The sequence below is a fragment of the Podarcis muralis genome, chromosome 6 (genome assembly GCF_964188315.1).
Source record: "Podarcis muralis chromosome 6, rPodMur119.hap1.1, whole genome shotgun sequence".
Taxonomy (NCBI): Eukaryota; Metazoa; Chordata; class Lepidosauria; order Squamata; family Lacertidae; genus Podarcis; species Podarcis muralis.
Window position 1 is genome coordinate 28,326,204 of NC_135660.1, and position 27,249 is coordinate 28,353,452.

At 41.2% G+C, this 27,249-nt stretch overlaps 1 protein-coding gene across 1 annotated transcript in view; it reads left to right on the top strand.

The window, feature by feature from the left end:
- The window catches only part of DNER (delta/notch like EGF repeat containing), a 112,684-nt gene that overhangs the window by 82,086 nt on the left and 3,349 nt on the right, over positions 1 to 27,249 (top strand). The window contains exons 7-11 of the mRNA XM_028731156.2: positions 1,249 to 1,362; positions 10,051 to 10,275; positions 19,712 to 19,834; positions 21,592 to 21,705; positions 25,521 to 25,652. Of these exons, the coding sequence (XP_028586989.2) occupies positions 1,249 to 1,362; positions 10,051 to 10,275; positions 19,712 to 19,834; positions 21,592 to 21,705; positions 25,521 to 25,652 (708 nt within the window). The remainder of the gene's footprint in view (positions 1 to 1,248; positions 1,363 to 10,050; positions 10,276 to 19,711; positions 19,835 to 21,591; positions 21,706 to 25,520; positions 25,653 to 27,249) is intronic.

Here is a 27,249-nt window from a genome sequence, read left to right on the forward strand (position 1 = left end):
GATTAGATAAGTGGCCCACCTAGGCTAGCATCCTATTCTCACCATGGTCAACCAGATGGCTGTGGGAAAAGAGTGAGCATATAAACACTCTTCCCTCCTGAGCACATGAACACTCTTTCCATTAACTGGTATTAATGAGCATAGCCACCATGGCTAATAGGTACTGACAGCCTTACCAAAAGCCAATCTAGGGTTGTAAACCATGGTTTGAAGTTGGATTGGTTCCCTAATCCATAGTTAAGACAAGCGATTGCCAGTCCATTCACACATAAGTTAAACCCCCCCGTGTGTTTATCTCTCTCTGAATTTAAATACAGTGGTACCTCAGATTAAGTATTTAATTCGTTCCGCAGGTCCGTACTTAACCTAAAACTGTTCTTAACCTGAAGCACCACTTTAGCTAATGGGGCCTCCTGCTGCAGCCGTTCCGCCGGAGCCCGATTTCTGTTCTCATCCTGAAACAAAATTCTTAACCTGAAGCACTATTTCTGGGTTAGCGGAGTCTGTAACCTGAAGCGTATGTAACCTGAGGTACCACTGTACTTATTTTATCACTATACAGTGGTACCTCGCAAGACGAATGCCTCGCAAGACAAAAAACTCGCTAGACGAAAGGGTTTTTTGTTTTTTGAGCTGCTTCGCAAGACGATTTTCCCTATGGGCTTGCTTTGCAAGACGGAAACGTCTTGCAAGTTTGTTTCCTTTTTCTTAACACCGTTAATACAGTTGCGACATGACTTCGAGGAGCAACTCATAGAACGCGGTGTGGTAGCCTTTTTTGAGGTTTTTAAAGCTGTTTGAGGTTTTTAAAGCTTTTTGAGGTTTTTGAAGCTTTTCCAAAACTTTCCCGACACCGTGCTTCGCAAGGCGAAAAAAATCGCAAAACAAAACTCGCGGAACGAATTAATTTCGTCTTGCGACACACCACTGTATATAAAAAATATGAATTTTACCTCAGTGTGCACATTTCGAAACGTTTTCCCAAATGCATGTCCCCCCCACCCCCGCATTTTGTATCACAAAATTAGGATAGGTGCAAAATCTGAAGGATAATTACAGTCCAGTCCAATTATTAGTGTGTGAGGTATAAATCAGGTTGGCTTGTTTAAAAATGCAGACAGGATGAAATTTTCTGTCCCTAGCTAAGACCATCTGCAGCATTCTGCTTGCGTTCAGACCTAACAATAAACTGCTTCCAATTTCTCCTTGTCTCTGTGATTCAAAACAAACCATTCCATCATGCTGAAGGATATACTGGAGTCCTGTGTCAGTCAGAAATTGACTACTGCAGTCAACAGCCATGTCAAAATGGAGGTACCTGCATTTCTAATGTTGGCGGATTCAGCTGCCAGTGTCCGGAAGGTAAGCAATAAATGTTGCCATCTTTAAGAAGGCTTGTGTTGGGGTATTTATGTCTCTATAGTCCGGTTTACTGACTCCTTAGAGTAATTAGGGAAAACCTGAAGCAGCACTTCAGGTTGCACTTTGTCTCTCCTTGTCTAGAATTTAAAATCTTATGCTTAATGAATTTCACGGCATATCTTATCCAGCAAGTTGCAATTTATTATCATCAGTAAATACAGTATTTTTCAATGATACTCAACTGAATTTGAGGCAGTGTGTTAGGAAAAGATGGGGAATGCAAGCAGGCTCATGAAGTATGTGGTTCCTAGGATCAGCAAATAGGCAGGATAATAAGACTGTGAATAACTCCGCAGCCAATGAGTAATATAGAAGACCACCGCCAGAGAACACTGATCTCCTCTGGGATGGTCTTCCCTGGAAAGGTGCTATTTTGGTCTGCCTGGTTGGTGTAATATGTGTGTGCCTTGCACACATGCTTGCTTGCTTGCCTGCTTATTTATTTATTATTCACTCATGCATTTTTTTTAGTCTGTTAGATTTATTATCAACCTTTTATCATAAGGTCCCAGGATGGGTTATAATGATGAACTACACAATTGTTTATTTTTTCGTTAAATTTATATACAACCTTTCCTCCCAAACAAGCCCAGGGCAGCAAACAAGTGATAAAACAATAAAAACTTCTTAGAATACAGATGCAGACTGGTAAAGATCTCAACTTTCTCAGTTATAGAACAGTGGCAGCCATAAAACAAGGTAAATGTAAAAGCAAGTAAAAACAATTCCACACACACACACATATGTAATAGCTCCTCTACTGATTCAGACTAGGATAAAGTTCTCCACGTAAAAGTTTTATTGAAAGAGAAAGGTCTTCTATATACACTGAAAAACAGCAGGGATGGTGACTGTTGAATATTGTCATGGGAGTGAATTTCAAAGGGCAGGTGCCACCATACTTCAATTAATTTGCCATTGAAAATTGCAGTTTGATTACCTTCAGCAATATTTACAATTATAGCCATGTATCCAACTGAATATGATGCAGTGTGCTACAGAAATAAATAAATGCAGCAGACTCATGAAGCATATGTGTCCTGGGATCAAGAAATAGCCAGGTTAATAGGATCCTGACTAACTCTACAGCCAGCCGCTACACACCATTAGTAGTATCTCCAGACAACACAGATCTTCCCTGACATGGTGTGCTATTTTGCCCTGCCTGGTTGGTGTGATGTGCATGCACACACTTGCACTGGATACATGGACAGCCTACGGTCTCTGTTGAGTAGTGTGGGATTGTTGCCATGAAGTGAGTAACCTCATGGTTCATAGATGGCGGTGGGGTTGCTACATATGTAGGTGCGTCTATCAGTGTTGCTGTATTGGCTTCTGTTTTTATACAACAATTGTGGAGTTGACTGTGCCATTACAAGTGCAGGGGATTGTGATGTAAGCTTTGTCAACGTTAGCCTTTATGTAGCAGCTGTCTAGCAAAGCAGGGCCCTAGGATCACCCAGCAGATTTCATCTTCCTAAATTCATGCCAGAGATGTGTCAAATGGGAACATTGTGTGATGGCAGGAAGCATAATTTTTTTGTAGCTTGTTTCTGCCTGGAAATGCCTGTTGTGTAAGTTGATTTGCTCTCAGCTTTTATGGAAGCTTTCAATAATAAAGCCTTCATATTAGTCATCGGTGCTAAAATGTTGATTCAGAATTTCACCCAGGGCTAAAGACATTGCTGTTTCCAGTCTGTTCCTTTTATCAAAGCACAACATTATTTCTTGTATACCTGGGCTGTATTGTGGATCAAGACTTCTTTTCTCTTTTTATACCATATCCCGGCCTAACAATTAAAGTGTTCTTTAATAGTTTAACACTGGACTCTTATCTCTCGTTGGAGTAAAATGGGTGACCCACTTAAGAGCTAGGCAGAGACCTATAAACTGACACAAGGTCAGCAGTTTATATCTGGCATTTTGAATTATTTTTGGGCCTCCTCTGCTTCCCCCAGTGAGTATATAAATAGTAACAGCACTTGGTGAGACAATCGGATATTGGCACTTAGCCAAACCTGAATTGGCTTCCTAAAGCTATTCGCTCCAAATTTATTTTAACAAAATATATGCTTGTGTTATTACAAAAGAAAATTGGATATACAATTTTTGACCTCATTCAAGGTGGGCTGTGTTCCCCACCCCCTCCAGTTCTACTCAAGAAATTCACTAATACGAGCATCCCTTCTTGACTTATTGTGGCATATATTTTTTATAGACCATGTCATCCAGACCTCAGTTAGCTCTGGGGCTTGGTAATGCTGAGAGGGCAGCTGGTGAACAGCACAGCGCTTGCAGGTCAGCAAAACCACTGACAAAAGAATTCCAGAAGCTTCTAGCACCTTGGCTCAAACCATTTCCCTTGTTGTTTGAATGACTGTGAGCTAAAAGATACCTAGCTGCACAGAGCAAATCAAAGTTTAAGTTTCTTGGTGGAAACCCTCTATTAGCACAAGCAAGGTTGTATCTTCACCTCATTATTCAGGTAGTGTAGGATCTCAGGAGATCATTAATATCAAACGTCAGTCAAGCATCACTGTATCACATTACTACTGACTTTGAGAAACCTGAGATCTTAGGTACTTGTTTCTGTAAGTCAAGATGACCCTCTCTTGTTAAGCAATATTTTTGCAGTCACCTTTTGAGGACCTCCCCACTCTTTTCTAAGCTTTTAACACTAAAACCCATAGTTGTCTTAGAATACCAGAGTTCCATAGAATTTCTTTTTCTTTCCTGAATTCATTCTTGCCTTCCATAGGGCCTCCTTCTCTACAAGCTTCGCTGGCATCCTGTTTCCTCTCCCTATGTCTCTCCTCCTCTTCCTGTGAGCACTCTGTTGTCTTAACTAAATTATTACCCATGGTGTATTGAGGCCAGTGGTTTTTAACTTGACCTGGAGCGAGCAGTGAGGTGGCCAAGTTTGCTGACGATGCCAGATAAGAAAATGGCTTCTACAGTTATGTTCTGCTTGTGGGCTTTCCACAGGCATTTGGCTAGCCAAACCCAAACCAAGACTGTACTCCAGGGTTGCGGTGGGAAACAATTCCCCCCAGGTCAGAAGCAGAAAATGTGCTTTCCAGAAGCTGCTGGACTACAACTCCCATCATCCCTGACCAATGCCTTAGTAGCTGGGGCCGATGAGAGTTTTGAATACGGCAACACCTGGAGAACACCGGTTGTTCATGTTCCTGATGTGTTTATTCCTTTTACATGGATCTGCAGACATGTTTAAAGACATGTTTCCAAGCGAACATTGTAACAGCTGCCAGTCATTATTGACTTGCAACAAAATTTTCTTGCAGAGGTCTGGGACAGAGCATTTTTTTGTGTTATGGCAATTACCTGTACAATAGAATGGTGCCACAGGTCTCCTGTTAGCTACTCTAAATATGTTGCCTAATTGACCTTATACTGCAAAATAGCCTAAGCATAGTGGTCTAGTGCTGATAACTGCTAGAAGATAATAATTTGGCAAAGAAAACAATGCATTCAATCGTTCACACTGGGGGAAAAAATCACATCAATTTAGTTTCTCCCCTTTTCACCTCTCGTGAGAATTAGCTTTCTCTTGCGTGCCATCACCCACTCCATTGCCTTTATTTTGAGGCTTGGGGTGGGAAGTGAGATTAAAATACAGACACATTGCATTTGTCTGAGAGATAGCAGCTTGGAAAAGCAGGTGTGTTAAGTTGCACATATGGCTATTTTTAGACTGCCCTGAAATTTTCAGGGAAAAGGAGTCCTTCTCTGGGGAAAATCTTGCTTTCCTTCATTGTGCTTAATTGTAGCTACATGCTGAGAAGAGATTGTGCACTCTGAAATGCTAATTTTCGGCTCCCTGGGAAAACATAGACCATGGGCTAGAATACACTCAAAAGCCCTGGAGTTTGGGAGAAGCAATGTACAGTTACTGTAAAATAAAATGAAGTAATGATGGAAATGAATAACTTTGGGAGAAAGGGAAAAAGAGGAAGGAGGTGCTGTGACTTGATTCCTATAAATAAGTCTCTTACTATAATTTGCATGATTGGCAGTTGAGGACTTGACAAAATAAGATTAGTGGTGCTCAGTTAGTGCTGGGCAATTTGTTTGCAGATGTGGGGTCTGGGACATGTGTTTGACAGGGAATTAATGATGAACAACCAGGCTGCTCCTGCTTCTTCTTCTTTGCCGCCTTCTTCTTCTTCTTCTTCTTCTTCTTCTTCTTCTTCTTCTTCTTCTTCTTCTTCTTCTTGCTTGCTTGAATTTAGTTAGGAGGAGGGAAGTAGAGAGATGTGAAAGTATAGCTGCAATTAGGTAGAACTAGATGTATAGCTTTCTCGGAACCTGATACAAGGTAAGTGGATTTGCTTCCAACTGAAGGCACCTCCCGATTCCACCACCCCTACTGTAGCCCAGCCACGGCCTTCCCATGTCTTAAAAAAAATAGTGGGAGCCATTATAGGATGTAGGGGGACTTGTCTGTTTTCCCCACCATCCTTTAATTCAAATTCTGGTTCTCCGTATCTCATCTAAAATAAACCAGAGCTGCCCCCCTGCTTGGGGAGGTGCAGCACGTAATAGAAGCATGAAATATGTGGTGAGAACAGATGATAAAAGGAGCTAATAAAGAAGTTTTAGTGCATGACCCATTTGCATCATAAAGATCAGATCTGTGGGCAAGGTGCCAAACTCTTGAGCTGCAGGAAATGAGGAAGGCAAGATTCTCAAGCAATTAACATAGAGAAGGCATTGGAGAGCATTGGAGAGAGAATGATAAAAAAGAATTGGTAAAGATAAGTTTCAGATTTAGCAACTCATGCTTAAATACTTCTGTAATTCCTGTTAAGCATCATGTTTCAGTTGTATAATATATTAAGGAGACTAGGTGCATTCATTTCACTTTGAATTTCTGCCGTTCCATATTTGACCTCCAAGCCGAGCAAGGCTTAGATTTGAATGTGAACTTCATTTTTTAAAATAGTTTTCCACCTGCCATGTTTGATTAGTTAAAATCTCAGGTTAATGACAGAAACCCTTATGAAAGTGGTTGAGATGATTTATGGGCAAATTAATAGTGCTCTCTCTCTCTCTCAGAATGCTAGAATGCAGGAACCTCCTGAGTGGATTCCATTGGTTTTGAGCCTTTACAGTATGGGATTCCCTCAGTTATCTTCAAGGTTATTCTATGTCTCTGTGTGCTTGAAAGAATGTCTACTTTGTTGCTGCAACATTTACTACAGCCCCTTAATTTTAGATTACCGTTTTGTTATGTGGCCGCCACTTGAATGGGTTTAAAATATTATTATTATTATTTTATAGCATAAGATTTATCTCCGGCTTCATTGTAATAAAACCTTTTAAAAATAATAACTAATTTAGACAAGCTCATGGAGAAAAAGGCTGTAAGTGATAACTAGCCATGATGAACTAGGATCCATGGTTTTCCATCTTCAATATGAGCTACCTTCTCAGGTTGACGAACATGACTTGATTTAAACTCTAGGCACATATGGGCAGCTCTGAAGTTTCAGTTGCACTCAGAACATTGAATGTTATTAAAGAAAAAGTTCAACAATGAGCACAGTACTCAAGAAGGCCAGCAGTGCCAGATTTAGAGATTTAGGGTGGTGCAGGCAGTTCCTCCGCAGAGGACGTCAAAACAAGGGAGTGCAAAATCATCATAATCTGTATTTATATGAGTAGCTGCTGAGAAGACCCATAAAAAAAGCAACTGTACCAAAAAGAATTATTGTGAAAATAAGGAATAATTGGTGGGGCACCAAATTTTGTCCTCACTCTTGGTGCCATATTACCAAAGTCCAGAGTGAATCAGGATTTAGATTTAGACAAGCAAACTTTCTTAATGTTTTGAGTTTTGCATTCACTATGGGAATCAGGTGAAATTATTTCCATAAAGCCTTTCATGCTATAGTTTGGGCTAGTTACAAGAGCTTGCAAAAATATGATCCAGTGAATATTATCTATGGAGTCCATATATTAGAAATTGGTCAGAAAAAGACTAGTTCGGTTTGATTGCCAGTCCTCTGTGATTCAGAAATAAAAATTCAACACCATGTTGGGTAACGCTTTCCACCAGTATGCATCCAGTGTCTTCTCACTGCTTAAAGGGAACAGGCAGCTTGCTCGTAGCTCAGCAAATTGTCAGTCTGCCCCTGCAGCCATCAGCCATTAATATCCCCCTTCTAACTCAGTTATCCATCTGTTCCTAATGTACTGCAGGCATAACCTGCTGCATATCAGAATTAGAAAATGCAACATTCTTATACGCTCCCTGAAACAACTTGTGAATATACAGTATTTGCAGAACACATTTGTATTAGCTGATCATTTACTACTGTTGAAACTCCTCTGTTGTTGTTTTTTTAATTATTATTATTCCTTTATATTCTATCTTGTAATTGATTGGTTTGGGGCCCATGGAACCTGGAGACAAATTCCTGTTTTACCATGAGGTTCACTGCATTAAATAGGATAACCTCATGAAGGAAGAGTGGCATGCAAATGAAATTTAAAAAAAAGATAATATATTGACTTCATCTGGGGTGTATAAGTCTACTCTTTGTTGCTTTTAGACCCAGTTCTTGCAAATTTTTGTTCCGGTTTTGATTACTTCTTTCCTGTGATGTGAATTTTGTGTTTCCATTTGACTTTTGTAAAGGAAAAATAAAAACCATTTGTCTTGTTTGCTTGCTTGATGTACCCAACTGTGTGTTTCATATCTGAATATTTTATAATCATTAATCCTAGATGCTAGCTTCATTTATCATGTGTGGCTATATGTTTCTAGGATTAAATATCCAGTGTGATCACCAGACACTTAACAAAGCAATGCTGCACCCTCTCTAAAAATGCAGTACGGTGAATGATTCCCTCCTAAGGCTATTAACTGCTATTGAGCATTACCAAGCCAAATAATTAAGCCCCTTCTTGATAATGAATCTGTACTCATTATGGTGCTCTCTAATCTGTAAAACATTTCCTGGATTCACTTTAGTAACAGTCTCCTGCTGCACTGCAGCTGGATTAGGGTATCACCTTATTCAGTTATTTTACTGATTTCTCCACATATTGCAACTTTAATTCAAATGTCATGTCAGCAAAAAAAAAAAAAAAAAAAAAAAAAAAAAATCTTCATATTTCTTGAACAATGATATTTATATTTGTTGTTATTTTGCCATTTCCTGTTTGTTCCTTGCCAGTGGTAGATTTGCAGTCTCATTAAACCTTAGTGAGCTTCAAGCTTTCATCACACTTCTTATTACCAATAATATTCATATCCTGAAGGCTTCCTCTCTCCCTCCTTCCATTTTGTTGGTGAAGGAAGTGTAAATATCAAAAACTGCTAATAAATGCAGTGCTTAAATGTGTTTTTTTCCTGCAGTTTTTCATGTTTATACTGTGAGGTTCTTCCACCCGAGCATTTATTTTTCCATTGGCTTGACTTGTCTGGAAATCTACTGTTAATTAATTAATGGTTCACGTTCCACCAAACATCAACAATAAAAGCATATAAGTTTCTAATCCAATACAGATACAGACTGGTTTTTAATACTGGTTTTAAATCCACCTGTGGGAGCTTTTTGTGGCAACATTGCCAACAAAATAGGTATTTCTGTAAATACCTAATCAGTGCATTTATTTATAGTTCAATAAGGCTTAGAATGAACATTGGTTGCAAAGATGGCGGCCAGCATCAAAGAGCATAAGAAAAGAAACACAATTTTTTTCTTGATGTTCCACAGCGAACTGAAAGCATATGGGAATCACTGTGTTAATACATCAGAGGGAAGAGTGAATGGATAATTCGAGAAAGAATAGCTGAATTCTACCATGAAGTTCAGGAGCACTTAGGGGAGGAGGCCATATTTAGTAGCAGATACATCATTGTGGGGAGAATAAAGAAACTTATCTGAAACAAAGATCAGCGGTAGAATAGCTTGAAGGTTTTATCATGGGCGTAATGCAAGCATATTTTAATAAATATTTCAGATGAAGGGCATACTGTGGAAAATTCCATGAACACGCATCCTTATGAATGTATTTGGTGTCCTTAGCTGAGAGGAGAGAGTGTTAGCTGTGACCCTCCATTTACATTTAGGTTGTGTGGATATTATTATTATTTATTACATTTGTATACCACCCTTTATCTGAAGATCATAGGGTGTAAAAATACAAAATGAGAACATAAAATACATAATAAAACAAAAACAAACCAATAATTCCCCTTCCACAAACACATTTAAAAGACCATAGAATGTTAATCAGCCCAAGTCATGGTAATAGAGAAACACTTTTGCCTATTCAGTGAAGGCACCAGGCAGGCCTTCCTTTGGGAGAGCATTCCTCAAACGGGGAGCCACCACAGAAAAGGCCCGTTCTTATGTTGCTGCTCTCTGGACCTCTTGTGGAGGAGGCACACGAAGAAGAACCTCAGATGATGATTTCAGGGTCCAAGTCAGTTTATATGGGGAGAGGCAGTCCTTGTATCTGTATCTAAGCATGTGTTAGGATAACTCTAGCCCCCCCAAAAATCTGTTTTTAAATGGTCTTAAGGCTCCATGCTTTGACAAAGGTTTGGTAAATGAAATGCGTGCATGCAAATAAGTTCCACTTGTTTTGTTTTAGGGTACCTGGGAACATCTTGTGAGGAAAAAGTAGATGCCTGTGCTTCATTTCCTTGCAAGAACAATGGGACCTGTTACACAGACCGGCTTTCCTATTCTTGCAGTTGTAGCCCAGGATTTACAGGACCTACCTGTGCCCAGCTGATTGACTTCTGCGCTCTCAATCCTTGTGCCCATGGCATCTGCCGCAGTGTCGGAACAAGTTACAAATGTCTCTGTATCCCAGGTTTGTATGGCCCTCCTGCATTCCGTCAGATGCTCTTGGCATCGAGAAACATGTAGGTGGAAATTGCTTCCTTTTTCCTCTTTAGTATATGCATGCCGGCAATGCATTAGTTTCAGTGTGCTATAATGATAGGTATTGATGCATTCTATATTGAATTTTTAAAAAACCCCACACAGAATGAACATGCAAATTGTTTTCTGTATAGCTTGTCTGGTATCTGATCTGACATTTTAACAATACTGTTCCAGGATACCAATTTTAAAGTGATAACACTAAATTAAGTAGCAATGTGATTTGAAAACACACACCAAAACACCTTACTTTTACAGATGCAGGTTTTACTCATCACAGGAGGGAAAATAGCTGGATGAGGTGATTACAGCTGTATGTTATTTGTATTTGCAGAAAATTGAAAAAAACATGCTTTATAATATGACTATGTTGCAATGTGTAGTTATGGGACGCGGGTGGCGCTGTGGGAAAAAGCCTCAGCGCCTAGGGCTTGCCGATCGAAAGGTCGGGGGTTCGAATCCCCGCGGTGGGGTGCGCTCCCGTTGCTCGGTCCCAGCGCCTGCCAACCTAGCAGTTTGAAAGCACCCCTAAGTGCAAGTAGATAAATAGGGACCGCTTACTGGCGGGAAGGTAAACGGTGTTTCCGTGTGCGGCTCTGGCTCGCCAGATGCAGCTTTGTCACGCTGGCCACGTGACCCGGAAGTGTCTCCGGACAGTGCTGGCCCCCGGCCTCTTGAGTGAGATGGGCGCACAACCCCAGAGTCTGTCAAGACTGGCCCGTATGGGCAGGAGTACCTTTACCTTTTATGTTGCACAGTACCCATGAAATAGTAGGTTTTACAACCATTTTGACATGAGAGGCTGTGCATTGTAAAGAACATATTGTTGCACACTACCCCAGTCTCTGCGCAGTGCGAGATTCCAGACACTTAGCCAGGTTTCTGTTTCTTTGGAATGTGAGACAGCAGAGATGGTGATGCCTTTATGATATGTGGTTTATTTACACATATTTACAGCCTGAGCCTAATATGGATGGTCTCACAGCATTAACAACCCCCCCCCCCCAGGTCTTGCTTTTGTCATAGTCACAGCCTTGGAATACAGTGGTACCTCAGGTTACATACGCTTCAGGTTACAGACTCCGCTAACCCAGAAATAGTGCTTCAGATTAAGAACTTTGCTTCAGGATGAGAACAGAAATCGTGCAGTGGCGGTGCAGGGGCAGCAGGAGGCCCCATTAGCTAAAGTGGTGCTTCAGGTTAAGAACAGTTTCAGGTTAAGAACAGACCTCCAGAATGAATTAAGTACTTAACCCGAGGTACCACTGTATAGCAAAAATCAAGCATAATTCTGTCTCTCTGGCTGCTGCCTACTTTTAGCCCTGCTTACACACCACCGTCTTGGCTATTGTCCTTCCAAGTATCAGCCAGGTGAGGAGGGGAAAAGGCCCACCCATTTGCTCCGAGGACAAAGAGCAGCCTCTTTTGTTATACAGGCAACTCCCTGTTTATGCGGTGGTTATGTTCCAAGGCACCATGCGTTTAAGTGAGATTGTGTGTATTTGAAACACCATTGAAAAGCCCTGCAAAAAACCATTCTGCCACTCCCTTGCCCCCCCCTCCGGTGTCATTTTTGGGTCACTTCTAGATTTGGCGCAATGTGTAGTCACGCACATATCTGACGCACGTAAAATAGTCTCTACCTATACTGTATTCTTTTTTTAGATGGTCCTTAGGACCTTTAACTCCCAAAGAAACTTGCCTGACTAGTGCAACAATGGAACCCTTCATTAGATTTTAGCTCTTGCTATACCCAGGAGCCCAGGAATTAGAAGGAATTCATGCATCAATGCAGACTAACTTCCCGCACTCACAACAATATAGGGTAAAGGTGGTGGAAACATGCTGATTCATTGTCTGTGTACTATATACGGCTTTTTCTGTTCTGTATTCAGCTAAAAAAAGCTGCAGTGACAAAATAGTAAAGGTTGGAGCTCTCACAGCAGTTCTACATAGTGTAAAGGGCTATTTTCTAAACCAGCATCCTACTTTTCCCTTTCAGGCTTTAGCAGGGATGGAAGAACTTGATTATGTGATCTTTGTGGTACTGCTGCCGATCAAATGCTTCCCTTGCTCTCTTTCGCCTTTTAGGATCTGTGGTGCTCTTGCTCTCAGGTCACTGAGGACCGTTGGAGTAAAGTGATGAAAAGCAGAACAAATGATGAGTGCATTTGTGTCGATGCCGATCATAGTGCAGACTTAAGGAGCAGAGTTGGAACTGACCAAATTCGGTGTGACTTTTAAACTCAGTATCAAGTCAAGAGTGTAGAGTTTCAGCTTAAAAGGGCAGCCAGTTATCAAATTGCGGCTTTAATTTATTTGAAATGCGCGTTGGTGTATAAGTTTTCCAGGGGCGTGCATAGTAGCAATTTGAATAATATCTCTTGCAACATATATATTTCCTCCTAGCTGCAGAATATTTCTGAGTTTGTATTTGTGCTCCTTTTGTTTGTTTCTAGTCACTTTGCTTCTTATGCCCATGCTAAGTGTCCCTTCCCCATAAAAAAGGTCCAGTGCTAATTATTGGGGTGGGGGGGAGAGCTTTCTGAGCAGGAATGGTGCTATAACAACAACTACTACTACTACTACTTATTTATACCCCGCCTATCATAAAATACAATAACCTATTAAACATTAAAAACTACCCTAAACGGGGCTGCCTTCAGATGTCTTCTAAAAGTCTGGTAGTAGTTGTTCTCTTTGACATTTGGTGGGAGGGTGTTCCACAGGGAGGGTGCCACTACCAAGAAGGCCGTCTGCCTGGTTCCCTGTGAGCCAGTGTGGTGTAGTGGTTAAGAGCGGTAGTCTTGTAATCTGGGGAACCGGGTTCGCGTCTCCGCTCCTCCACATGCAGCTGCTGGGTGACCTTGGGCCAGTCACACTTCTTTGAAGTCTCTCAGCCCCACTCACCTCACAGAGTGTTTGTTGTGGGGGAGGAAGGGAAAGGAGAATGTTAGCCGCTTTGAGACTCCTTAAAGGGAGCGAAAGGCGGGATATCAAATCCAAACTACTACTACTACTGTAATTTGGCTTTGGCAGCGAGGGAACCACCAGAAGGCCCTCGGCACTGGACCTCAGCGTCCGGGCTGAACGATGGGAGGTGGAGACGCGCCTTCAGGTATACTGGACCGAGGCTGTTTAGGGTTTTAAAGGTCAGCACCCACACTTTGAATTGTGCTCGGAAACGTACTGGGAGCCAGTGTAGGTCTTTCAGTGTGACTCTTAATTGTTCTCTCCCCTTCCACACTCTCAACACATTTTTCACAGTTTTGCCCTTCTGTGACTTTCATTAAGATAATATTTGATGGATGGAATAAAGAGTGACAGGCTCAGTGGCTGCAGGTGCCCCCGGAAAGCAGTGGTTTCACACAGGCCTCACCCATTCTCTCAGAAATTCAGGCCACACTGGAGTGGCCCTGATCACCACCTGCATGTGGCTCTCAGAAACTTGGCCATGGGGGAAATACAGCTCTCAGGCTGAAAAAGGTTCCCACATAGGAACACTGGGAACTGCCTCATATTGAGTCAGACCATTAGTCCATCCTGCTCAGTATTTTCTACTCTGCCTGCCAGCAGCTCTCTTGGGTTCCAGGTGTGTCTCTCCCAGTCCTACCTGGAGATGCTGAGAACTGATGCTGGGTCCTCCTGCATGCAAAGCAGATGCTCTACCAATCTTCCACACCCCATAACAGAAAATAATTATTTGCTAATGGTGTTCCCAAGTAGTGTCTTTGAAAGGGCTTTTCATGGGACGGCTGGCTAAGATGTATTGCCTGTGCTGTTTATCATGGATGAATCAGGGAAGAAAGAAACCTATAAATTCTGTTTAGTTCTGGTAATCAAAGAACCCTCCATCCCTCCTGCAAATCCACAGCAAGATATTTTAGCATGTTGGAAATACAGTAGTGTTCAGTTGCTTGCTGGCTAGCAGTCAGACTGGTATTTTCTAGGCAGCAAGCAATGGGAAAGAAAGGTGGCAGCATGGCTTTTGTTTCTTTTAGTGTGCAACATACAGCATCAAGGCTGCCAAGAGAGCAGCTTCTGAGCTTCCTGATGCAACTGTGGTTTCGGAGGTTTTTTGTTCATGCTTTGAGATACACTCTGATCTTCAAGCAGTTCTTCATGCATAAAGGAAAAAGGCACATGTGCTCTAAAGGTACCTTGGAGCTACTGATAATATGAAATAGTATGCAGGGCTCTGAGTTACACATGCAGAGGATTTAAGAGGGAGATGTGTTGAGCATCAAAAAGCTCCATTGTTTGGAGAAAGAGGAGAAAAAGCAGAAAGGCAAATTCACGAGGTCATTTCCTCTTTTTTACTGCAAAGATGCCACTGTCAAAGAGGCCTGTGCATTGTTCCCGCCCCCCCCCCCTTGTAGGCTTCCCTCTTATGCATATTCAAATACTCAGATAAGCACTTGCTAAGAAACACTTAGCATGTGCTTGATTTGCAAAGATGTCTGCAATCCTTTTAAGAAGCTCTATTGAAATTATGTTCAGAGGTTGGCAGGGGCAATGAGAGGCAGTCTTTCCGAAACATGTCTTACATGTGATTCTGTTCTGCCAGTGATGACATCAGTGTTTGAGAGCTGGCAATCAGGGACTCAGTACTGCAGCTAAAATCCTGGTCCAGCAGGCTATACTCCCGGACAGTCATTACTTTTAAACCAAAGTCTGGTTTTGAACGTAAAACATGTGACATGGTTTCCGCTGCTTGATGTCACCCTTTTGTGACAAAGACAAAGGACTCCAGCCTCTTGTTCCTGAACATGGAACAGGGTTTCTGGGACCCTTCTACATGAAAAGCAGATTCTGTACCACTGAGCTGCAGCTCTTCTACATAAATAGTTAAATGCTCACGGCATTTTGCAGATGGCCTTGTGGAATTATTCACATGGAGAGATGTGCCTCAAGCCACCACACCTACGGTACCAAATATGCAGGTAAACTTGCCAGGTTTGCAGGCCATGCTGACTTCTGCATATTTACCTAATTATTATGTATTCATTACGGGGTGGAATTGGTAATATTTAGCTATGTAGCACTTTTCACAAATGAAATATATTTTGCAAGTCTGAAAATGGGATTCATATTTTGGCAGGGCTTTCAGGGATCGTAAGATGAGATGCATGAAAAAAGCTGATGTATGAATTTTTACAGGGGGTTAGCTCAACATTGGTTGGAGGCAGAATGTTGGTCGTTCCGAATAGTGATCAGGTCACTCATGCTTCTGAATTAATGTGTTGCCTGAAAGCACTAAACTGCGATAATTCACGGAAAGAGATGAATGAGATGAAGGTGAAGGGGATCCATATTTGGAGACATTAACCCTGTTTTCCTTTCCATTTGTGTGTGTGTTCATTGAACCGAGTGAAATGGGAAATGGGTTCACTGGCTCAGCCAATTCATTCAGTGTAAAAGCTTCTCTGTACAGCTGTTTGTGCATAAGTCCTTCCATGTGGTGAGAGCCCCTCTGTGATCAGACTGTTACACTATATACAACTGCACACAGGACCCGTTTCACATATTCCACTGTGAAGACCCAGCCAGTGGGTGCACTTCTGTTCCCTTTCTTAACATGTGTTTAAAAGTAAAAACAGTGCTCTTTGGATCCATCCTTTCCTGCTTGCAAATGTTTCTGTACTAGCAACCCCCTCCCCCAAATACAGTTGCATTTTATACCCGGAAGTGCATTTTACATTAGGTCCAGTCGTGGCTGACTTGGGGGTTGCAGCGCTCGGCTCGCTTTATTGGCCGAGGGAGCTGGCGTACAGCTTCCGGGTCATGTGGCCAGTATGACTAAGCTGCTTCTGGAGAACCAGAGCAGCGCACGGAAACGCCGTTTACCTTCCCGCCGGAGCAGTACCTATTTAACTGCTTGCACTTTGACGTGCTTTCAAACTGCTAGGTTGGCAGGAGCAGGGACCGAGCAACGGGAGCTCACCCGGTTACGGGGATTCGAACTGCCGACCTTCTGATCAGCAAGTCCTAGGCTCTGTGGTTTAACCCACAGCGCCACCTGGGTCCCTTGTGCATTTTATACCTGGTTATTTATTAATCTGGCATATCACGTGAGAATCATCAACCCCTGTATATAAGTCCTCTCTTCTAGTATCACGTCCATAACTTGAGGGTGCATCACTTTCTCACTTTTTCCAAGGCCTCTGGTTGTTAGATCAGGACCATTGTATTCTCCATCACCACTTTCGCACCTTTTCCAAGGCCTCTGGTTAATGGGTTAGTGACCCTCGTACCCTCGCTCATAGCATAACTGGTTTTCCTGGCGGCTGGTATGCAGGGAAGGAAATTGATCATTTCATTTGTGTGTTAAAAACCTATTCCGAACTTGCATTTAAAAAAGAAAGTTACAGAAAATAAAAACTTTTTGTTTGTTAATTTAGAGGTGACCTGCACATGGGGGAAGACTCTCCTTTGCCTTTATAGGGCTTCATCTTATTCTTATAAATAGCAATTTTTTCGGCTGACATCAGGAGAGGTGGAATTGACATTTTCCTAACTAGCTGAATGAAAATGCAGTGTCCTCCCTTCTTGAAATTTAAGAAGTGTGGTAGGTGGAAGCCACCCTCTAGTGGAGAAAAATAGTATTTTCACCACAGACTTGCAGTCTTCAACTGGTTGCCCTATAGAACAGGTTGATACTCATTTGTAAAACAAGTCATTAATTGAACATGTAAATCAGAGTGTTTCCTCACAGCCAAGGCTGTTTGGGGGAAAGGGGGGGAGGACTTTTTCAGTCACATATAATTCAGAGGTATGCATATATTGAGAGTTACATGAAATAATTTACAATAGCTTTTTCTTGCTGTTGTTTTATTTTATATATAAGAATTCAGGTTAAGCCTGCATATGGCAGTTTTCTAGTGCCTGCTCCACTGTGTCTTATTAAAGAATGGCTACAAAGTAATGGCAGTTTATCCCTTATGAGGACATGAAATCATGTGAAATCCAATTGATTTCAGGTCTCTAGTGAAATGAGTAAGCCTTTTGTTTCTATGGCACAAAGGGCTGGATCCAGCCTCAGTCATACTTGGAGTAAACACACTGGGAGTCAATTAGTTATGATTAATGACCAATTTCAATAGGTTTGCTCTTGAGTATGACTAAGTCTTGCTTATTATTTGACCAGATCCCTAAAAAAACTCACTTGGTTTTCTCATGAGTAATATATACAGCGTTCACAGAGCATGTTTGCCATTCAAAGTTTTACTTGAGCTTTCACACAGTGAAAAAGCCTGTGCTGCTGTTTATTTTTTTAATTAAATAAATGGGCCGCCCCATTTATATTTTCCTCAGAGGAAATGAGAACAAGATAGTAAAAAAATAACATTAAAATGAAAACAATTTCTAGAAAAGCCTGTTCTGCTCTTTCAATAGTATCAATTCCAACTTCAAGCAGTTTGAAGTTGAAAGGAAATAGGTTTTATTCTGAACAGGCAAAGACTGGAATAAAAAACAATGACAAATAAAGCAAATACATAATGATGATTATAATAGATAAATTAACGGTTAGTGACTAACAGCAGCTTGGACCCAACGATGTTGCTGTGTCAGTGGGAGACACTTCTGCTGATGGGGAAGTCCCCACCCCCCCGGATTTCCCCAAAAAGCAGCTCTGGAGGGTCCCCTGATCTTCATAGACATGAGAAACATGTGTGTGTGTGTGTGTGTGTGTGTGTGTGTGCGCGCGTGTGTAATCAGCGAGCCTTGCTGTGCGCATGTGGTGATACTTGCACTAAGGGACCTTTGGATCCAAGCCACTGTTACTGAAGAATAATAAAAACAATAATAGCACATATATATTTGCTGCTGGTTATTTTATATTTTAGGGACGCGGGTGGCACTGTGGGTTAAACCACAGAGCCTAGGGCTTGCCGATCAGAAGGTCGGCAGTTCAAATCCCCATAACCGGGTGAGCTCCCGTTGCTCGGTCCCTGCTCCTGCCAACCTAGCAGTTCGAAAGCAAGTCAAAGTGCAAGTAGATAAATAGGTACCGCTCCAGCGGGAAGGTAAGCGGCATTTCCATGCGCTGCTCTGGTTCGCCAGAAGCGGCTTAGTCATGCTGGCCACATGACCCGGAAGCTGTACACCAGCTCCCTCGGCCAATAAAGCGAGATGAGCGCCGCAACCCCAGAGTCAGCCACGACTGGACCTAATGGTCAGGAGTCCCTTTACCTTTACCTTTATTTTATATTTTGGCTTCCCTGTTATCTAAAAGTCCACACCAAAATGTGCAACCTTTGAATCCAAGCCAAGATTTCTGTTTGCCTGAATTAGTGAATTAGAACCTGATGGACAAGCTTAGGATGTTTTTGAATGATGCAAATATATGGAAGGTGAAAGGTCTCCCTGGTTTAATAAGAGTAGTAGTGGATGCCTAGTGTTCTAATAAGGAAAATAATGGCTACAATTCACCAGTCATAGTCGCTGCACCTTCTGATTTGAACGAATAAGGTTTAAAAGGATATTGTATGCTAATCTGATGCAGTTAAATGAAGGTGGGGCAGCTGTAGTGATTACTCAGTGGCTTCCATGTATAATAAAAGTTTGCTAGAAGCATAGCAGTAGAAGTAAAGAATACATAATTCCTCATTTATTTACATATGCATCGGACTGCAGCTCTGTAGAACACAGTAGAATAACTGATAATGCTTAATCCATGCTGTATTCTATGAAACTGTTGCTTTGTTTAATAATAAAAGGGCACAATGTAAGCTGTGCCAAAATTTTGCTGGGCAGATTGGTAGCACTTAGCGTTCATTTACATGTGAAATGGTGTTCCGTCCCTGTTTTACCAGCTTGAATCAACCAAGTATGCTTCTCTGTCTTCAGACTGCCATATCTTTACCCACTTCAGACAAGTGACAGCTACTCTACATCCTGCAGTTTGCTATTTGAGTTACACTTCAGAGTTGTGCTGGAGCGAGATCTAGTTTCATTATATAAAGTGGCATTATACATCACCAAGATTTCTGCTCGTTTTAGCCCAGTAAACCCACCTAATAAATGTGATCTACAGCCGTGCAAAAAATGAATTCTGAAAATACAGTCCATTCGCTTCAGTACTTCTATCGTGCTCCTGGCTTGCTTAGATTTCTAATGAGGTCATTTGGCTGCCTTCTGATTGTTCAACGTATGAAATGTATAAGGAGGTCTTGATTCCAGCGTAAACTGAGCTCCAAATCCTTTCATGTACATTATGTGGCAAAATAGCTTTAAAGGTGCATCCTCACATTGTTATTTTCAGCTACTAGTCATCTCTGTCCCATCCACGATTGTGAAGCTTTTGCCATATGCTGAGACACATTTTCAGGGTATGTTGTGTTTTCTTTGTTACATGTTTTCAGGTTACCACGGACTCTATTGTGAGGAGGAATATAATGAGTGCCTTTCAGCCCCCTGTCAGAATGGAGCTACCTGCAGAGACCTTGTCAATAGCTACGACTGTGTATGTCTTGCTGAATATGAAGGTAAGACATGCTTTGCTTTAACATAGGTGGGGTTATGATTCAAGGACCCTCCACCCGCTTGGGGATAAAAAAGACACATGGACACAGTATATTAGGTTAATGGGCTAAAAAAAGGCCACAACTTTATTGATTACAGCATGTGAGAGGTATTGGCTTAGGCATTGGAGAAAACAACAGAGCGTGACTCCACCCCCTCAGGGAGGGGTGAGTCTAACAAGGGTTAACCACCAGTGGGAGGAGCCTGTTGATGCAAATACAACTGAAAGCTCCCCCTGATGTCACCAGGGGTCGTGCCATGGCCCTAGCCACCAGCAAGGGCATCGGGCAGGATCCACAACCGCCGGATTCCTTTACCCATAAAGTGGAGCGGTAGGCGATGGCCACGCCCTGCCCTCCAATACACAAACATATTCCAATGCCTAACTACCACCCGAGCCAAAAGAATATGAGGGTAAGAGATGCTTTGCTTTAACATAGGTGGGGTTACTGTAAATCTGCCTAATAAACGTGATCTGCATCATTTAAGTTTCATTATCTTTGAGGCAAGCCTTTTGGAACCAACATTATAAAGCTCATCTGTAGTGTGACATGCTACTTTTCTGAATTTCTAAAAAGTGCAGCTGAATCTTACTTTGGATTTACAGTTTCCCCCCTTGCACTATCATGGCAGTAGGACACAGAGTAGGACACAGAGAACTATCTTGCTTCAGGGAAGAAAAAAAAAAGCTTTTTCTCCCAATTATAGTCGCCCAACCTCAATTAATAAAAGTCAGTGAAGTCGTGATGTCCGACAAGAATTATTGTCAGAGCTAGAGAATTTTACTCCAAATGGAAAGAGTTAATTGGTTATTCGAAGGTGCAGAAGAAGCAGGGTATGCTATTAAAATATGTATTGAAAAAAAGAAATGGTTGGAGTGGTTAACATTGTTATTTGGGGCAGCACGATAAAAAGAGGATATACATATGTATGCATTTACCCACGAAAAAAGAACAACAACTTTAAGGAGGGAGGGTGTGTCACCCATGAAGTCACAGTGGGTATCCAATAGATGCCTGCAGTACTTGTACATGTTTTTATTAAAGAACTGTTGGTTGTGCTCATGGGGATATCAAAGTAAATATCATTCTGCTGTGGGCTGCCAGTCCCAGGTTCATGTATCCTATAACACAAGGTTTAGGTGCTGAGTGCTTTAGCTAGATCAAGGTACAGACCACCTCCATTTGTCTTGTCTTTTAGCTAACCCTTTATTAAGCTCTGAGAAGGGTCTACCTGGCTGTGAACAGGCCTTGGTGGTACAAAAAGGTTCAGTGGTCCCATCTAGATTTAGTTCATGGATAATTCAAGTTAAACAAAGCTAATGCTTTCTTTAACTTGCATTGAGCATCATCAATCATGAAGAAATGAGGGGCACTAATCACCACACCTTCAAAATGGCTCAAAATTGTCAGTAGGGGATGGGTGATTATTATTATTTATTCAATTTTGATGCCAGCCTTTATCCAAAGATCCCAGGGTGGTGATTCAGGATACAAATTAATTACTTGGCGCCAATGAAATTTCCTTTTTTTTTTTGTATATCCCATCTTCTAATAAGCAGGTTAAAATTATAGGACTTGGCTGCCATTTTGTTTCCTTAGAATTCCCAAGCAACGCTGAGTATGAGGCTGCTAGTATTCTTTATATTCTGCTTCCACATCCTCCAGCCCTTAAACAATGTACAATTCTAACATCATCTCTTATCACTTAATATTCCCAGGAAGGCACTGTGAATTATACAAAGATCCTTGTGTTAACATCAGCTGCCAGAATGGTGGTACTTGTGACAGTGAAGGGCTAAATGCTACGTGTATCTGTGCACCTGGATTTACAGGCAAGTTACTTTGAAATTACATAATATGCATAATTATTAATCAGACTATACAGAAGAAGACAAATGTCAACTTGAATGCATTTGCACCTGCTTTTCATCTTATTCTGCTGATGCCCAGTTTAGATACCAGATATTTTACTCCACTTTTTTAAAAAAATAAATAATTATCACTAATGATATTCATTGCCTTTCTGACAAAGCAGGAGAAGCAGAGAAGGTATTCTATAAAAATGAACCTGGCTCTCTTTATACATGTCTTTCTTCCTAGGCTTGCAGGCTTACGTGCCTGTCCCCTTTCCCCCCATCGAGGGCTGCATTCTTCAGGGATGAGCTGTCAGGGGCTGCGTTCTGGTGGTAGGCAGAGCCAGAACCAATGTTGGGTGGAGCCACAGACAAATGTTCTGGACTAACAACTCCTGAATAAAGACAAATCGAAATAAACTAACCCAGAATGAAAGCGTAAATTTATTTTTAGCAAATAAAACAGTTGCCCTTCCAGTTTGTTCTGAAATTACATAGAAAGGGGGAGGGGAGTAGAATGGTTATTTTTATTTATTGAATTTATATACCCGCAGGTCTCAGGGCAGTTGACAGAGTAAAACCAGAATATAAAAACACATTTAAAAATATATAAAACATTTAACACATATAAAAACATTTAAAAACTGGGGGTGGGGATGGAGGAAATGAACAAGGAAGGGAGGACGTCTGGGGAGTATGGAAGAATGTGGCAGCTTCAGGAGGTGTTTGTCGTGGCTGCTGGTAGCTCACCTGTGCTTCTGGTAATGGAAATATACCCTGGAACAGTGCTATTTTTCTAGAAAAAGAGGTGCCAGAACTCACCATGAAAACCTCCCTCGTTCTCTTATAATGGCAATGGTGCCCGCCCACCTGAAAGGTGCTGTAACTGCGTTCCATCTGGGGAAAAAGCCCTGCCCTGGAAGCTGCTGGGACCAGTAATCATTTCATGGAGGCAGAAATGACAATCAACATCTTGAAACTTGAACAACAGGAGAGGGTTTCTTATATCTCCCTGGCCATGTTGGTGAAAAGAGAGGCTTCTTCAGACTCTCAACAGCTTGATCACGAGGAGCCTGTGAAGCTTGAGGTGCTGGCTATTGCTGTTCCACAGTGTGTGAATCTCTTTCCAGCTAGAAAGACATATTAAGATCAGGTGCCCTAAAGCATGACCTGAGTTCACAGAGCTGCTGTACTATTTCCTTAGCTCAAGCCCGGAAAGTAGTGTCTGAAAACCGACTGCTGAAATGTATATGCTGATTGGTGACAACCTAACAGAGACTACGTATTTCAAACAGTTTACAGGTTGCTGTTGTTTTTTCTCGACTTCAGGCTTCCTTTTAATATGCGCTCTCTTTAAAAACACAAAGATAAGGACCAATGTATGATAAGATAGCAAGTTCCAGCTCTGCACTGTAGCAAGCTGAGAACAAGACCTGCAGGATTTGAAACAGATACAGGAATCATATGGAAGAGGATGGGGGAGGATAATGCCATGTATTCATTCTAATTTTAAGGCCGCATATATAATGCACCACTTAACACAGTTTGTTTCTCATATATTATATCTCCCTTGCAGGCTGTATCCCCTTCATTCAAGGTGAAAAATGTATAACACTACTGCAATCTGGAATAAATGCCATACTGTGATTCTGTTATCACTACAATGAATTAGAAGTGCTCTATGTCTAGAAAACACATTCCATGATCTCTTACTACAAAATAGGGAGTCTTAATGTATACTGCAAATGTTCTCATTTGTTCACAAGTATCTAAAGCATGATAAAATAGAATATTTTCCACAGTGGAATAGCTCTTTTTAGCTATTTATTCTTGCAATCCTGTCTTAATCCATAAATTTTACATTAGATTAGTGGCCTTGCGTGTTTTTCACAATCTCAGTAACAAAGCAAAAGAAACAGGTTTCTCAGACCCCTCTGTTACTTTTACAGGACGGCATTCCTGCCATTAGTGGGGGAGAATTTGCTGAAAGAGACTTGGGATAGACTCATCCAAGAGGGAATGAGAAGGTGAACATGAGTTAAAAGAGAGCTTTGAAAATGGTCCATTTAGTAGGCAAGCAGTTTAAGATAATCTTGTGAGCACGAATGTATAGCAAGAGAGTATGCCCCAATTAACTTGGGTGCTGTTGAATTTAGCTTTGACAGAAGAGCTGTTAATATTGGTTAGAAGTGATTTGATATTGCGACTTTCAGAAGTAAAATGTGTAGCTAATTAGAACTTGGCAAGGTAAACAGCTGCTAAACCATTACTTAATCAATATCTTTCTGAAACAATATGGCATTTGAAAACAATATTTGAAAAGGCAGCATGCTAATTGAATGGTGCTAAATAAACCAGGTTAGCGTCATGTAATCTGTACCGGTTTCCCTCATTGCGAGGAGTAAGGTTACAGGGAACCAGACAGAGGGCCTTCTCGGTAGTGGCACCCACCCTGTGGAACACCTTCTCTTCAGATGTGAAGGAAATAAGTAGCTATCCTATCTTTAAAAGACACCTGAAAGCAGCCCTGTTCAGGGAAGTTTTTAATATTTAACACTGTATTGTTTTTAATACTTGATTGGGAGCCGCCCAGAGTGGCTGGGGAAACTCAGCCAGATGGGCGGGGTATAAATAATAAATTATTATTATTATTATTATACCAGTAAAGTGAAGACATTTCACTCTCCTTGCTTTTTCTGATAGTTGTATGAATGCCTTGAAGGGATAGCCAGCTTTGGGATTCTTGCAAGCCAATTTATTCTCCAGAAGTGGTTTGGGGGCCAGAAATGTATTCTGCTGCACAAAGAGTGGTATATAAAGATAGGCTGTCAAGGACAGCTGGGGCATTACATTCAAAACCCAAAAATGAATGAAGACATTACATGCAAAACCCAAAGAGCAGTGTGGAATACCTCTCTTCTGCATTGCTTTTTGCAAAACCTTTTCTTTTCCTTACAAGTGACAAGCTGGACATCCTGTAAAGGTCAAATATCCCATGCCCCATTGTGAGTTCCCAATTACTCCAGCCCTTCGGTGCTTAAATTGTTTCTGCAGATAGAAGCCCCACACTTCACCCCTTCTCCCTAAGTCACCCCATGAGTCTGATACTTTCCTTTTTCAACAGCCCTGTTTTTCATCACTAAGAAGTCTATAGTATCAAATTGTGTTTTCATAAAAGCAAGAGTAAACAAAAGGTTTACCCACTACTAGTTCATACTTCACCCAGGGATCACCAGCTTTAAAGTGGCCCTACTTGTTAGATATTATTCTCTAGGATTTTATTCTATAGACGTGTAAGAGCATTTTTGAAGTCCCAGGTGTTTCTAATCTTAAGAAAACATGAGCATCTTCAACTCCATGTTCAGAGTTCCAGTAGCAAAGCAAGGCATTTCTTTGATTCATGTGGTTGCAATGATCTAATTCCATTGTATATTCCAGCCACTTCTTGCTGAAGTTTGATTGCTGCCCTGCATCAGTCTGTGTTTTGATTGCTTTTTAAATACTGTTCATTCCTGTGCAACCCTGAAGAGACCTCATTCCATTGTTTTAATAATAAGTAGCATGCCGTGAGTGTGGTTGCAGTTAAGAACTCCTTGCAGAAAAATGTAATTTTCTCCTTACAAAGAGCCCATTATCTGTTGCATCATAGATAATATGACTGCTTAAATTAATCTTTTGAGAGTAAGTTACACTAACATGTTGATTATTGAGTGTCTGCAGTCGAAAGGGATGAAGGCATTCCATTTTGCTTTCATATCTGCAACACATAACTATATTTCCTTCCTTGTTTTAAGGTGAAGAGTGTGACATTAATATAAATGACTGTGAGAGTAACCCCTGTCATCATGGTGGAATGTGCATAGACCAACCCAATGGGTATACTTGCCATTGTCCACGTGGATGGGTTGGGGCAAATTGCGAAATACGTAAGTATTTATTACCATTTGGTTTTATTAATTAACCAAGTCTAAGATGGTCACTGTTCACCACAGGACATGTTAATTATTTTCTTTTCCAATATAGTCTCTGGTCAAATGGCCTTTGCAGGTTTTTGCAATTTTTGAATTATATTGGCTTGGGTCCTAAGGTAAGTTAAAGCAGTTAACAGAACAAAAGTATTCTCCACATCTGCTCCTCCCTGAAGCAGCCCATACACCTATCCCACATTACTCTGGAAAGCCCTATAACCCTCCAAAAGATCTTCAGGGTTCACAGGTGACTGAAAGAAAAACAAAGGAATGGGAAACTTCCATTCTATCAATTTCCTCAACACCATAATCCTGTGCATGTCTGTTCAAAGTGGGTCCTATTAAATTCAGTGGGATTTACTCCCACGTAAGAGCATATAGGATTACAGCCTTAACAGTCTTAGAATACAAGCCATTATTTTAATATGTACTGGAAGCAATCAAGAGGATATTAATTTTTTTTAGTTGAAAAACAGGATGCTAAATATCTAAATAAAATAAAGGCATGAGGTCTGCTGAAAGGAGAAAATAGTAATGACTAAAATAGGCATGCATACTTAATTGAGGGAACAATCCATGTGTGAGTGACAGCCTCTTTAGGTGGTAGACAATAGGCTGTCTGGCAGATGGATTTAATATCCTGAGACATGCAGTAATCCTTTAGAAATGCATTCCGTGCAGTGCCTACATATTCTAATAATATGTAATTTAATGGCTTTCTATGAAAGGCCTAGATTGTTGGAACCATATGCTTTTATTACTTGCTGTCGATTATGTGGTATGATAACAAATATCTCAGAATGATACTTTGATTCCAGAATTGTAAAGGAGCTTGGCTGCAGGTGTAGGTTATGAACAATGGTGGAATATAGCACTCCTAGCACCAAGCTGTCACCTTAGTTCTGGCACACAGAAAGAACAAGTGAGATTTGAGCAAAATATAATTCAGTTTATGCTTGTTTGAAGAAACCCACATCTGTGCCAGGAATGGGGAACTTGTGGCCCTCCAGATGTTGGTGAACTCCAGCTTCCATCAGCCCTAGCCAGAGATGTTGGGAGTTGTAGTCTAGCACAGGTTCCTCATCCCTGGATTAAGGAAATGTGTTCACCGTCCTGAGGGACCCAAAAACAGAGGAAACCATTGACTGGTACCAAAGGATAGCATGGGACCTCTTTATGGATTAATGTAATGTAAGGTTACCAGACATCCCCGTTTCCTGGGGACAGTCCCCGGATTTACAAATCTGTCCCCATACAAAATCCATTGAAGTTGAAAAGTGTCCCCAGATTCATTGAAAAAAATCTGGTAACCTTAATGTAATGGACAGTATGAGCTAATAACAAATCACATAAACTAAACAAATGTTGATAAAATTTAGGGTGGGAACTGGTTTAAAAATATAAGATGCCATTCTAGTGTTAAACATTTGGGCTTGCAAGACTCATGTAAGATTGGTCATGTTACTTTACAGAAACAAATGCAAAACCAAGAGATGGGAGAGTGCTTCCAGTTCACTGCTTGGGAGAATAAGTATTATAAAAATTAACGTGCTCT